Source organism: Xiphias gladius, chromosome 17, assembly GCF_016859285.1.
Source record: "Xiphias gladius isolate SHS-SW01 ecotype Sanya breed wild chromosome 17, ASM1685928v1, whole genome shotgun sequence".
Lineage (NCBI taxonomy): Eukaryota > Metazoa > Chordata > Actinopteri > Istiophoriformes > Xiphiidae > Xiphias > Xiphias gladius.
This window is the reverse complement of record NC_053416.1, coordinates 25,433,483-25,449,141: the sequence shown is the minus strand read 5'-3', so window position 1 is coordinate 25,449,141 and position 15,659 is coordinate 25,433,483. Positions and strand designations below refer to the sequence as shown.

At 40.0% G+C, this 15,659-nt stretch overlaps 1 protein-coding gene across 3 annotated transcripts in view; it reads right to left on the bottom strand.

The window, feature by feature from the left end:
- Positions 1-15,659, bottom strand: part of robo3 (roundabout, axon guidance receptor, homolog 3 (Drosophila)) — a 93,833-nt gene that overhangs the window by 71,832 nt on the left and 6,342 nt on the right. For all 3 annotated transcript variants that reach the window (XM_040150507.1, XM_040150509.1, XM_040150510.1), the window contains exon 2: positions 4,222-4,548. In XM_040150507.1, coding sequence (XP_040006441.1) covers positions 4,222-4,548 — 327 coding nt within the window. The remainder of the gene's footprint in view (positions 1-4,221; positions 4,549-15,659) is intronic.

The window sequence follows — 15,659 nt, the reverse complement described above, 5'->3', positions numbered from 1 at the left end:
GTTAAGGAGGTAACTATGCAGAACCTTCCCTAATGAGTTATTGAGTTCCTAATTGTAAGTGAATGTCTGGACAGGAGAAGTGGTCAGGACACACTTGAGAAATAATGAGTAAGAATTATTGTACCAATCCGGACAAAAGCACAGTCAACTAGTGATTTTTAAAAAGTTTTTTTTGACAACTTTGAATGTCTTTCGTAGTCTACAGCTGTTATTTCAGTGTGTACTGATACATACAGTACTTAATCAACATTTAGGTAAATATGACTATTGGGTAGGATAGCAGATGGCAGATATTCAACGTTAAAAGACTCAGATCAGGATCAGGGCCAAAAACTTGATTGGCACACCCTTAATGTGCATACATTCTTTAATGGACAGATCTTTTTTGGGGGAATTGTACTATTTTTACTTAAACTAAAGGAGAAGGTGCAGGGATAGTGATTTTGATCTGCCCAACATGTTGTTCTAGAGTGAAATATCTTAGCTACTCAACAGATTGCCATGAATTTTGGTGCAGACATTCATGGTCCCCAGAGGATGAATCTTAATCTCTTGAATTTCTATCTAGCATCACCAACCAGTCATAATTTCCCATTGTCCATTACCTAATTTCATTACAAGGCACAGTGTCTATGTTGCACTATTGCGTTCTGATGTCAATGGCAATTCCAGTGGGAAGAGTGAAAAATATAAGTGTAAGTTGATTACACTGCAGGAGTTGTGTAAAGTCCTTTTTTTAAAAAAAAAAAAAAAACACTGCTACAACGGACTGATTTTAAGAGGACTAAAGCAGATGTTCTCTGTCAGTGAGGTATCTACAAACATTTTACAGCCACCTTTTAAGCCTGCACAGAGTGTTTGAGCTTCAAAAGATAGATTGATTGGGTGGAGTACCACTTTAAAGTTGAAATCCATAACTGTGTGCACATTCAAACTAAACAGCTAAGCTGAAAGAGTGTCTAGGGTTACATTTATTTGACCTCCAAGGATTCTTTCATCAACTGCTGCTTCAATTCAACATGAGAAAACGTCTAAACAAGCCATCTGTGTTAATATTTTTACTTTAAAATGATCTGTGCAGCTGTCATGAAACATTTCTGGGCAAACTCTCAGGTCAGGTATGTTTGTCAGCACTGCAAAATTCCGCCTTTTCATTCATACCGCAGCTCAGTGGACTGAATCACCCTGCCTGCCTCTCAGCCTGCAGTACTTGGACTGAGAGGGGTTAAACCTTCTGAACCTTCCACCCTTCCCAGCATGTTGTCTCCCACCCTAATACCAAATACATACACCAGTACACCATGCAGCTCCGCAGTTTGCCCTCAGTGCTTGCAAGTCACAGGCTGGGGAGCAAATTGACACCATGCCAAAAAGTGCCATCTTGTGCGTTCTCTGGTGCCACGCTGAGCCCCCTGGCAGCATCGGGCGGATTTAGGTGCCTGTTGCCTTACCTCTGGCCCTGTTGGTGCCATGCAGAGGGGGCTGGCAGGAGCTGGCACTGGCTTGGGTTTGGCACAGGCAACTGTTTGTTCTCTATAACCTCTCCCTCTCTCTCTCTGGAAATAATACTCCAAAAGTGTGTTTGCGGGTTTGTGTGCAGGCAGGCGCACAAACAAGAAGACACAAATAAGACACACACTTGCATTTTTTCCTCTGCCAACATGGGTTAAGGATTCTTATATGTGAAAGCAACTGCTGCGCACCAAGTTGTTTCCCTGAGCATGTGTCTTTTTGCAGACAGCTGCGGAGAACGTCACCTCCTGAAGGACCATCGCATTAGGAGAGAAAGCAACAGAAAGCCGGACATACAACAACATAGATGGACTGATCGGCTGCATGGGCCCTGCAGGCGGAAACACACTGGTATTAAAGACAAGAGCCACAGAATACACACCAAAACCGTTTGACTGCAAACATGACCCTGCATATCCTCACAGAGCTTTGTTTGAAATCCTGTCAGTGTTAGCCTACAAGAGGGATTGGACTCTCTTGTCACGTTCAGCAGCTGCCAGAAATATCACAACGGTGTTGGCAAAAATAATAATAACATTAATAATGTGTCTTTAGTTTTGGCTAAGCACCATTCTAATGACATTAATTAAGAAAAGCAAAGACAACTTCTTTGGAACTCAAAATGAGAGCTCAAAAGCAGCACGGTGTAAAGAAACTGTAGACAAAAACATTAGGGATTATACAAGTGGGTTGAGCAATTTCTGGCATCTGTCGCTGCTCTATTCCTTGGCTTTTTGTCATAACCAGCTCTGTGAAAAGTGATTCACAACACCTCCACCTATACTACCTGCCTGGTTTCCATATACAGCTTATATCATAAATATCCTGCAGTTTCTGATGTTGATACCGAAACAAATCAAAAGCAAGGCGAAAGGTAATTTTTCCTGCTGCTTGAGGAACGCTTTTTGGTAAGGTGACGGACACACTAGACAGATCCCAACTGTTCACTGAGGATAGCAAATGATCCATGGGTTGTTTTTTCTGTGGAGGCAGTCAGGGGAAATTCAGTCTTATTATTAAGTTTGAGGCTGGAGCTTTCAGGAAAATATGATGCCCAACCGTAAGGTGTTTGACAGGAGTCTAGAGTTTCAGAGATTTTTAATTGAATGGAGTTGGTTTTACTGTGGTCAGCTGGTTTGTGTTAATGCAATGAGAAATTCCTGAGATGGTTTCAGCTTTAAAAGGTGGGTGATATTAGGAGAGGCCAGAGTGAGGGGAAAAGAAGAAATGTGTAAATCTCAACTGGTGTTTCTGCCAAAGCTGCTAAAAGCATGATGTGAAGACTCAGTTTTCTCTAAATCCGTCGATAAGCGAGGGAAACAGGCAAAACTTCATTTTGTGTTTATTATTTCAGTTTTATGGCATGGCTTTCAATATCATTATAATTATCAGTACATATACTTTCAATGCTTTTGTGCATAATATAAATAATTCAACTGTGCAAAATTTGTAATCCATTTTGAAAACCCAAGTCACATTATTTTCTTACAATGTGACAAGCCCAAAACTATATTTATATTCAGATAAACATCCTAAACTTCTTTAAAATGCTTGCTGCTGCTGTCAAAACAAAGTTGCACTTTCTAGTTCTTTTCTAACACCAAAGGTAATGGCCCAGTCTAACAGCAAAGATTTAATTGGCCCTATCCGCATTTCATTAAAGTGCCACCTATCACAAGTAGCCCTGCAACAAAGAATAAAAACAGAAGAGGTGTCTGCTGGAAACTTATCTGACAGGAGTTTGTTGTATTTTATGGAACTAACATCTGCTAGTGAGAAGCTGCCAACTAACAGTGGCCTTTCCTCCCCTCCCTGCAAGAAAGTTATTCAGCTTTCCTGTCCAGTGGTGACAACTGTTATCTTTTTTTGCCAGGGCTAGCTGTCATCCATCTACATTAACAGGCCTGGTCGCAGAGGCCTGGTCACAACACGACAGAGGCCAGGCTCTCTGAAGCGGGAGAAGATAGGACGAGATGTCGGAGGCTGGGAAGCAGGATGAAGGGTGGGTAGGGGGTGGGGGACCTCAGGGTGCAAGCTGCCAAGAGATCTGACACCAAGGTCAGGGGTGGCATCTTACGTTGACTCACCCAAGTGATTGCGATGATAAGAGACAAGAGAGTCCTTTGAAGATGCCTCTACACTCCCCTGTTTTTATAGTTCATCTAACATTATTACTTGGGAAATCTATCTGTGATTTAATCAATTTCTTATTACTTGAACTACATTATACACAACATGATGTTTGACACCTGGCCTATCACCAATATCGTTTCTTGCCTATACTCAGACTTGTATTGCATGCACACTGTGTTCCTTTGGTTTTCTCAGTGTGTGATATTCTCTACAGCTCTGCATTTTCTGGTAACAAGTAAAGACTCTGAGTGGGAAATGCACTCTTGTTATTTCAGTTTATTTACATATACTTCTTATAAGTGTAAATTGCCTGATGATCATGAAAAACAGTCATTCTTGATACTTTTGTCTTTAGTATCATTGCACTAATGCCACATTATCTGTCCCTCGCACTCTTTTAGTTCCTATGAGTAGACTGCATTCAATTTCTATCTTTGGCTTCAGTATCACACACACACATACACACACACACACACACACACACACACACACACACACACACACACACACACACACACACACACACACACACCTAAGCAATCAAACCTATATAACAAAAAAATCAAAGGCACTTACTTGCCACCTCCAGAGATGAATTACGACTGACGGCCTCGCCCAGGTAGTTGCGTGCCACGCATACATAGACACCTTCATCGGGCTTGCTTCGCCTCCCGTGTACAATTCGCAAGAAGAACAGGGAGCCGCTGGGTAAGAGCATCCGGTGGGATCGAGGGTCCTCGCGATCTGTTTCGACGCGTTCGCCGTCTTTGTACCATTCCACCACTGGAGCTGGCCGTCCTTCGGCCTTACAGTTAAGGGTGGCTGGCTCGCCCTTCGACACAATCAGGTCAGACGGGTGTTCTACGATTCGGGGAGGAGCATCCTCTAACCTGGGTCTAGATCCTGGGGAGACCACAACGCAGGGAAAAGAAAAGGTTAAGATTTTCCTCATCAAAGGGCAGTTATTTGTGATGTTTTTTATCATGACGGTGCTAACATGATTTTTGAATATGAGTGTTAATTGGCACCAATAGGACTGAAATCTGGGGTTTATAGCAAACTAAGCAGGAGCCATTTTAAAGCTTTGACAATAGACAACAGATTGAAAGAAAAGCACAGAATTAACACTGTGTACTGTGAGTTGTTAAAGGTATTTAAAGAGCACCATATCTGCTCAGTAATTAATGCTAAATGATGCAAAATTTTAAATTCAAGCAGTTTTTGTTCTTTTTATTAAAATCCAATCTTATTTTGGACAACATGATACATGGCTGCTTACAGACTGAGAATGTGAAAGAAGTGTGGTTGCACAGGCATAGGAAGAGTAAGAACTATAATAAACACAGAACATAAAAATCCCCAGCCTTTTTTTACATTCTGGCCACTGCACACAAGAGGTGAGTAGTCAGCAACTTATAAAAACACACAGTTGCCCTCTCTCCAACCTTCTTAGCTGGGCATATGAACAGCTGCAGAAAAATACAGTTTTATCACCGACAACGTTGCTGTGTGAAATGAGCATGTAATGTCATTGCTCAACAGTTACATTCAAAGTATAAATCAAGAGGAAGTGTGAAATGACATGCTCTAAATTCTGGATCTATCAAACCGAAATCGAATGAGAGAAGTAAATGTGGTAGAACTGTGCTAATCGGAAGCTCATGGGAAAGTAGGTTGACTGAAGTACTGAAATATTCAGATATCAAACATGTACGAACAATTTAAATATATACTTTTTCCATATGGTTTTCAAGTGTAAATACTTAAGATCTTAAAGCCATTTGAAAAGGTGTTTATATTTAATATAATCGTTTGCATAGCTCTGCCAGGTACAAATTACTTATCAATATTAATATATTGTGTTTCTGGTCAGTGTTTATGCCGTTTAGTTTTTTTTTCTGATTCGAAGAAATAAATGAAAAGAGAGAGTCTGAAGCAGACAGAGATGGAGGCTGGATAATTCCCACAGGTTTTTTTGCCAAGCTTTGAAATTGCTTTCTTCCCCCCTCGTCTTTCTCTTCCCCTGTCAATTTGAATGACAGCGCGTTGGTGGTACAATTATGTATGAAAAGCAATAACACAAACTCAAGCACCATGAGGCACCAGTGACATTTCCCCCTGGAGAACATATGAGAGAATGACAACAGGAGGTGAGTCTTTCCAGACTAACCGAGTTTTGTTCGAGTAATGATTGTTCATGACTATGCAACAGTGTATTTGTCATTTGTCTTGCCTTCCCATTCAACCAGTAAGCTAAGCTGCTTTTAAACTAAAACCATTTTCACTTGCGCAGTAAGGCCGTCCCCTACTAGGGGTCGACCAATTATCAGCCTGGCTGATTATTGGATCCGATATTCCGCATTTTTACGATTAGTTCTTTTTTTTTATCCTATTGCAGATAAAATAAATACATTTAAAAATGCGCTACTTTGGCTTTCATGTAGCCACCTCAATAGTGTCTGTAGTCATCATTCTGTGGTCTCGAGCAATGTCCCGCCCACAGCACTATCTGATTTGTTACATGTCACAAGTAATAGCCTATCAACACTGAAGGCTACTGCAACAGACAAAGGAGCACAGAAAAAGGGTACAAAGGAACCAATTTGGAGAAGCTACAATGAGCTAGCGAAGCTCTGTGTTGGAGGTACGACAGCAGATGTTGCCGAAGTTGCAATAAACATTCAAATCTTCTACACTGACGTTGCAAAGACACCACAGTCTAATGAAGAAGTTCATTTGTTGATCCAAGACACACCGAATAAGAGAGCAGGAGAGTAAGAGGGAGAGAGAGAAGCCATTGCTTAGCTACTTAGCTAAAGTAACTGGCATAGCTAAATAGCATGTAAACAACAGTGGGATTAGCAAGACAGTCGCTAAAAGAAGGAGCAAACTAAGAGTGCTTGAGCAGAACTCGTGTAAGTTGAAATGTACAGCGGGTAATCAGCTGCTCTAATGAAGCAAAATTAAATTAGCTGGGTTGAGATAGAGCAGCAAATAATGCCACCAGTAACACTGGAACACTGGCAACCGAAAATGAGACTGTACGCTTACTGCAGCACTTCAGCATGTCAGCATGCGAGTGGCCACTCACTACTATTAAAAGAAACTCTACTCAAGTAGAAATAAAATGACTTGTGTAAAAATGTACTCAGATAAAAGTACAAAGTGAGTCAGTTAAAATGTACAATTTTAAAACGGGGAAGGTGTGTGTTGGAGTTTGTGTTATTCTTAATTTTGACACCATGATTATATATATATATATATATATATATATATATATACACATATATACATATATACAGATAGATATATAGATACATACATACATATATGTATATACATATATATATATAGAGCAGCAAATTATGCCACCAGTAACACTGGAACACTGGCAACCGAAAATGAGACTGTACGCTTACTGCAGCACTTCAGCATGTCAGCACGCGAGTGGCCACTCACTACTATTAAAATAAACTCAGAAAAACACAGATAGATATATAGATGCATATATATATATATATATATGTATATATATAAATATATATATACATATACACACAAATATATCACTTCAAAATATCATTTATCAGGCTCCTTGATTACTAATAATCAGTATCGGTATCGGCCCTGAAAAAACCATATCGGTCGACCCCTATCCCATACAGCGTTGTATTACACAACTCTGTGTTTTCAGAAGAATCACAGCAGGAGACTGGTGGGAGTGGTTGTGCTCATAATGGGAAGAAAGAAAACACGAATTGCTTTCTTCAGCACTATGGAGTTTTGTTGCCTCTGCATTACACAGAAGTCAGCATCACTTGAGTTTTGTTTCACTCATATGCTGCTGCTCTTGCGGAATAACACATTGCTCAGTTTAAGTCTGAAGAAGTTGAGTTTGAATAGCAATTGGATATAACTCAGGTCGACAGCTTCATACAGAAGCTGAAAAGTTTTGGTAATTGGTTTTTGTTTATGATTTAATGAACACAAAAAAGGAAACAGTAAAATGGAGCCACAAGTGAGCAGGTAGACAAAGAGGCAGGAGTCTGCTGCAGTTTGGGTAAATCTCAAACCTCCAAGGGGTGATCAAGATAGCAACTTGTTTCCAGTGTTCTTCCTCTCGTATGGAAAGATGGCTGACAATGTGCCTACAGCACACGTACATTAATAGTGTCAGGTAGGCCCTACATAAGAGAAAGGGTCGTAACGGTTCTTCCCACAGGTGCATGAATGAGAAGGAGTTCAAAGGTTCAGACTTTCCTGATAACACCTGATAAGAAAAGCAGTCAAAACTCCTCCCCTCAAAGTGACAAATCCTAAAAGGTTTTGGGAGATTAAGAACTCCACTAAAGAGCTTTTTGCTGATGGGAATATAGAGTACCGTCTGATGGCCCTGCTCTCAATGCAATTACATTCACAAAAAAGGAGAAATAGGTAGCTCCGGATAGAAGGAAATGGTATTGAGGCTTTGACGTTGCTCCTAGTCAGAGTCAGATAGTAGCTGGGCTTCTGTCTGACATTTACTTTCATGCACTGAAAGCACAACAGAATGTGATCAGATATACATTTTAAGGTTATATTTCACTGCCATTAATGCCAAAAACACATTACTGCAATTTTCTCTATTTTTCTCATTCTTCTTTAGATCAAAAAAATACACAATAATGTCTTGAGTTTAGAGGTTGCATTAGTGAATTGTTTTGAAAGCAGTGTATACAATAAATTACAATCTTCAAAAATGTCTGAAATGGGTTTGAATTAGGGTGTCCAGTGTACAGTGTTTGAACCAAGAATTCACCCACTGCTCTTTTGTCTAGTGCCTATTCCAAATATTACCATTTGCTGACTATCACAATGTAGAGTAAGGAAACCGTGTCACCACGGATGTGCTTTTGACTCTACATAAAAATGGGATTTTGCATTACAAAGACTTGGAGCCAAATTAATATTCAAAAATGAATCATGTGTGAGCTACATTCAATATAAATGACACCTGAGCATTGAGTTAAACCACTGAGGAAATCAATCTTAAGACATCAGTGTGTCACAACCCTACAGATGAACGTAATGCAGTTTCTTTTTATCGTTTTTATCTAGTTATTATTTCATATTCATAAAATCATGATAAAATGAAAATACAATTTAAAAAACTGTACCATAAAATTTGTGGCAAAGTATCAAGATGCAAAATTTGAAAAATTATTATGCTCCATGAATTAGTTGTGGTTGAATGTGGTCATATTGATGACGGCTAAGTCCTGATGGATGTACATTAACCGCTTGTCAGGAGACAGCTGGCCCCAAGTGCCGTCTTTGGTCCATGGAAATCTAATCTTATCTATGAAAACCCTAATATCTATGATTTGCATCAGAATTCCACAATGCTCGACTACCAGATAAATTGAGGTGATCAGTTTCTAAAAAGGAATACATAAGAAGCAAAATTTTCACAGGATTGATCTCCTGTTTAATAAAAACAATAAACAGTCATTATTTTGTGAAGTGCCTCTCTCTCTCAAGGTTGCTGAGCTATAGATAGAGACCGTTCATCTAATAGCCTTAAGGTAGCATATGTATCATGGCTGAGCTGAGTGATCCTGGCTTGGTGGTTTGGCGAGCGCTCAGCAGGACAGAGCCTTTAAGAGCTGACTCATAAATTTTACAGTCCAAGCTAGTTGGAACAAGCCATGTGGAAATGTTAAGTGAAGGCTTTTGAGAGACCACCATGTGAGACTGAGCTAAATATTATCAAGAGCACGTCAAAGTGGAAACCACTGAACACCAGCTCTTAAAGATGATATGCCTACCATCCAATTTAAACTTGATGAAATGATCTCTCAGCGACTGTTTTCTACAAATAAAAATGCTCTACGAACTTAATCTGTGATGTCACATAGATGTACAGCTCAGTACAGCTATCAACAAATAATCTAAATTTGATTATATAATCAAATTGTAAAAAAAAACAAAAAAACAAAAAGAACAGATATTTGATTGTGAAAATGAATATTCGATTGACTAAAAAAAAAAAAGCAGCACTAGCGCGGCTGTCTGCCTCGCGAGTTCTGGCGTGGGCCTGGACCGCTGCACTGAATGAACTGCAGCACGGACAGGAGTCACACTGCATCACTTTCACTGATTGAAAATGAAATGTAGGTTAAGCTGAAATGAGCGAATAGTTCAACGACAACCAGAAAAACAACAATGATGCCAGAGAGTTCACAACCCAGAGAGCCACAGAGAGTGATTTCCACTCAAAGCAATCTAAAAAGCCCCGTATGGAAATACTTCGGATTTTGGTCAGTAGACGGCAAAATTGTGGAACGTCGAGATAAGGTTTTATTCAAGCTATGTAAGCTACATTTAGCCTACCACTACATCACTAGCAACCTGAGGGCACATCTCGCAATAACCACCCAAGTAGTTATGTCCCTCCGTGTATTAGTTTGCCCTCTTATGGACGTAATGTGCAAAAATGGATATTCGAATCGTTCAAACCTATATGTTTTTTTTTATGTAAAAGATTAGGGTGAGGCTGGAAAAGATGAACTCAAATTGGGTTAAATGGACAGCTGGAGACTGTCGAGTATGACTAGTTGTCTTGGAGAAGGTGTCTAATAGGAAAGACAAGCACTCTCTAAGCTCCTGATAGCTCCTGTCGATGGTGTACTACAGCAGGATGGCAGGAACTCTCAAAGCTATATGTGAGCTAATGAAACCACAGGGATGCTGTATGAGTCCAGCCTGTGCAGAAAAAAACGAATCACTCTCAACTGCCATACCAAAAGACAGCTGTAGTACACTTGAAGGATTTATGTGTGATTTACCATGTAGATCTGATAGCTGTCACTCATCAATGGTAGTACAAATGTTGCCTTTAAGGCCCAGTCTACAATTTTTCAATGTAAATTTACAGGTGGGTGGCAAATTAAAGGAAAAACCTGCATAAATGAATGAGAAACATAAGGACTGCAGAGTCCTCTATACAGGATATGAGGGCTCACCGAGTAGTTTGATGAAGATGAAATTCATATGCTACAGCTTTTATAGCTATCACATCTCAGTCCAAATTAACACCTATGGGAGAAACTCTGAATCATTGTGGGAGATGAAACACACGTTGAATCAGGTGCAAAACTTTTTTTTAATTTTTAAGAACCTGGATTATTATGGGATGAACTTTCTGCAGTGTTGTTCTGTTACACTGCAGATGATAGAGCATTGCTTTATAGAACTTCTTTTCTCTAAATGGTCACTATCAAAATCACTTTTAGATAGCTTTGCAACTGATTTTAAGATGATGCAAATATGTGCTATGCTAGGTTTTTGGTAACTAAAGAGTTACTAAAGATTCCGCAAACAATGGGCCCTTACTTCAGTTTGAAAGTTGTACAGTACATCTCTTCATACAAAATTCGACACACTTGAACTTCTCTTGTAGTGTAATTATAAAACTGATTAATCCAGCAAAGAAAAAAAGAACACTGTTTATTTTAATGAATTCCACTCAGCACCAACTTCACCTACCTACTTTGTGATTTCAAACTGACAGACTCAAAATCAAAAAGACTCACAAGGCAGCACTCTGTATTTAGATTATATTTAACTATCAAGACAAATGCATGTACACAGTGAATTACTGTCAAACAACTTCAAAGTTGTTTTAACTGGGAAAAAGGGAGGAGGATGGAATAAAGCCTGAGAGTGTGACGGAGAAATATTGCGTAAGGTAAAAGTGCACAAAAACGAATGAAAAAAAATTGGAACAAAACAGCCACAGGCACACAGACACACACGCACACACACGCACACACACACACACACACACACACACACACACACACACACACACACACACACACACACACACACACACAAAAAAAAAACCCCAGCCTTTTTTCACCACAAACCCAAGTGGGCTTTCATCCCTATGCAGATTTACATTTACATCCTCTGTAAAAGGCAAAAACATCTCTACAACAGCCAGAAACTCACACACATCACATCGCTCCAGTACTCTTGACTTGCACTGAAATGCTACAAGAATGGGGTCGACTATTTATTTGCATGTCGGGGTCCGACTGTTGATATCAGTTAAGACATAAAGCAAAGTGATATCAGCACTTGTGAAGTCAACGTGAAGTCAATGTTAAAATATCTGAAAGCCCTAAAATAGAGAAAATTTTAAACATAAATCTTGGCTTTTCCTATTTTGATACCAAATTAGAAACACTTTTAAAGTTACTTTGACTGACAGTGTGATGATTTTCCAGATTCTTCTTCCATGAAAATAGTTCAGCTCCAGTTATCCAGAAATAATCCCCTACTAAAAAGTCACAGGTCAAATAAGGGACTGTCAACTTGCTTCAAGCATGTGATTAGAGATGTCCTCATTATGCTGCTGCTGGAGATAAAAGGCCTCATTAAAAAAAGGGAAAAATTAAGGTAAAATAAAAAGGAAGCAATCTTTTAAAGAAGTTGTACGGTAGGCAGAGAATGATATTGTGTGTAGATCTTTTGACCTCAATGATTTGATGGAGAGCGCCAAAAAGTTCATTTCAAGATAAGTTTACTTGACAAGCTATTTGCTTTAGGTTAAACCTTTTTCTGCACTTCTAAAGCTCCGGATGTAAATACGCACTAAGCCCTACATCTTACATCATCCCAGACTGGATTTCACAGACTCATACACTATTTTCTGAGTCTGTGATGGTACAATGCTCAGATGATGGTCGGACTTACACAATAAATCCAGGTTTAATAACCATTTCATCTGTTATTTATACAAGGCTCAGTCTTGAGGTCAACACAAATCCGCACACCTACTTACCAACTGTCCCCCTGCTGAAGATCCAGCATGCTACCCACCCCCGAGCCAGCCGTACCAGCTCATAGGTTTATGTGTCATCACACATAGGAACAAAATATTCAGCTCACTATAATCCTGCAGGGAAAAGGACATAAAAAACGGATGGCAGTTCAGCCCCATCAAGTCTTCCACCAAGACAAAGTAAGAAATGCCTTGCATTTCAGCAAGAAGGACTTGAAAATAAATCAGAATACTGCAATATATCAAAATACTGTACTCCTTATCACTCTGTGGTGAGTAGTGTTAAAAAGATTAAGCCATCTGCTGTTTTAGTAACTAAAATCAAGGCTAAGCTGAGCTAACCATCACAATGCACTCAAGATAACCACCCTCCCCAACCAATTCTACTTAAAAAGATATAGCTTTTAATGGCTAAGAAAAATCTTTTTTAATCTGAAATGTCAGTGCAGACGCAATGAAAGTACCTGCTACTGGTGAACAGAGGGAGCTTTATAATCTTAAAAGAAGGGACTGAGGAGAGAGGCGGAGGATGGAAGACGACGATCAAAGAAAATTCAACAACTTTCCTATTCCTATTCCTCCCTCATCTACAATTCCTTTTAGTGGGCTGGCTTCCCTCTTACAGAATTTGTTGTTTTACAGCTTTGCTGCCTCCTCCTCCGTCTCTCCATTATCACCAAAGCCACTGGAATTGATTTGTAAATGTGCATTCAAAGTTAAATTGGCATCTGTGAGGGAGGAAGGCTAGAGTGCATTCTCTGCTGCCTTCTATTCTTTGACCCTGTGGAGACAACAACATGACGCACTTGCATGAGAATACAAAGTACCAGCCATAAAGAGACAATCTCCTTAATTGAGCTTGTGTTGATGCTACGAATCTAAATGGGCAGGGTGAACTTTGAAAAAGGAAACTGCGTATTTTATCATGTCTCTCTCAGGGTAATGAACAGCTTCATGAGAATGGGCTAAAGCTACCTATTTCTGCTCTTTTCTTTGAGAAGAGAGGAACATGGAAATTGGGAGCGAGAAGATCCAAACTCCCAGGGCAGCACTAAAAAAAACAGCCTTTCCACTAAAAACTCTGTTTCACGCTCCCTCTGAGTATGGTCTCTTACACTGCCGAAACAGCTGAAATGAGTTTTGGCTGGATGTTTGGGCAAGTTGACAAGGCAGAAGCAGCTTGCTCTAGATAGACAACAAACAGTGGCGTCTTTTCTAGTCCAATAGCAACAGACAGTTGAGCCTAGCAGTCCATTTTTACACAAAAAGTTCCTCATGGTAAAACATAGCTGAGAGGCTTGGGAGTTGATTAAGGTTAGATTTAGTTCCAAGTACAGAAACAAGTCTGAGGAGGCAGCAACTCGTCCCTTTACACAGAGGTTTCAACTGCTTCCTTTGACTTTGATATGTGCTATCCTCAACTTTCTGCAGCACATTCTGGTTTGAGTAATCAAGCAGAGGCTTCTGCAAGACATTCAGTATCAACATCGATAAAGCAGAGGGTTATTCATCTAAACTATTCTCATATTTAAACATTCAGAGAACTTTGAATGTAACTCGGAGAGGCGTTGGCAAATAACAAGTCCTGAGGACTAATAAACTACCAGTCCAACATTCTTCAAGTTATCACAAATCCTGCCAAGAGTTGTCAGTTTGAGTTCCCGTAACCCGCCAGTAAGAAGCATCGATTTTCTACACTGCCTCTACCAAGGGGGGAAATGGATTGGCTTCGAAGAGAGAAGAGAGCAGCAACTGAATGTGGCGACTAGACTCACTCTTCATTTGATTTTGCTGTACGTGTCTGTGTGATGAGAGCAAGAAGAGACAAGAAGAAACAGGGGACAATATACTGGAGGGAGAGAAGTAGGGGTAGATATTGAATGGGATGACCCTTCCTGAGAGAGAAAAACCAGAAAAACCAAAGGGAAAACCATTTAATCATTGTTTCTCTGAAATAAGGCTGTATGTTAATGACTGGATTATTTCTTATCAGAAATCATCAGTCCATTAGGGTTCACCCATTAAGGCACAGCAGTGTATTTGCTCTCTCACTCATGTCAGGGAGGAAACCCTCGAAGGGCTCCAGGACCCACTGGTTGTGGGTGGCGTAACACAGCTGTGGGGAAATGCCATTGGTTTCCTGTCCCACGGCAGCATATTTCAAGATTAGCTCCTATTAGATCTGTTTCAATGTACACGCACATACACACAGGCTGACAGCTATCTGCTCCTATCTGTCTGAGTGGGGGTTTGGGGATTGGGGGGTTAGGGATCAACAGTGGATGATGATAGGGAGTTCTGAGATACAGTGAACTATTCAGCTTACTGACACGCTGCTCAGTCCTTCTCTTTCAATTGCATGATACAGTACAGAGTTCTTGTACTAAATATAAATTTTCATTAAGCATTTTTCATGATGATACACTGCTGGCAATGTAAATAGACTAGATTATGATACCAGCTCTAATCATATATGAAACACTCAGAATGAGTAATTGTAGTAGTGAAAGAGCAATGAATACTTTAGATTTTTGCTGAGATATGCACTCACAAGTTGAGGGGCACTCTGATTGCTTCGTCACCCAAGTCACATTTCTTTAAAAAGCATTTCCCTTCAGGATATCTTGCATGACCATCAATCATCAAAGAGAGCTGCTAGAGAGAACTAATAGCCAAAGAGACTCTCTAACTGCCTCCTATCCCCAAGTCCCTTTTTTTCAACACACCCATCACAAAATGACAGGTACCCAAAAACTGTCACTTTTCAAAAAGAGCTGTCCCTGTCCATTCTAAAGCCAGCCATTAAATCGTTGACAGAGGCTGGCAAAATCCCCCCCGCTACAGCATCAACTTGATACACCTGTGCCGAAAATGATCCATTATAAGGTAGCTCTTTCCTACATCGAGCTGTCAAGTGCCAGGCTCTCACAAATATATACAACATGCAGACAAAGTAACGGTGGAGACAGCTGTAGCTATATTCCTTATTATTATTATTATTGTTATTCCCTTTGACTCTGCGGCATATTTTTGTTGTGCACTCCAGAAGAGTCTGTGGACCATAAAAACTGGGTAAACATGAAGATTTGATCGACTGCCTCACCAGTTGATGAAAAACCATATGCAAGTTAGATTGGTGCTCAGACACTAAAGAAACAAAAGGATGCCGTGTTGGGGTTGTGTA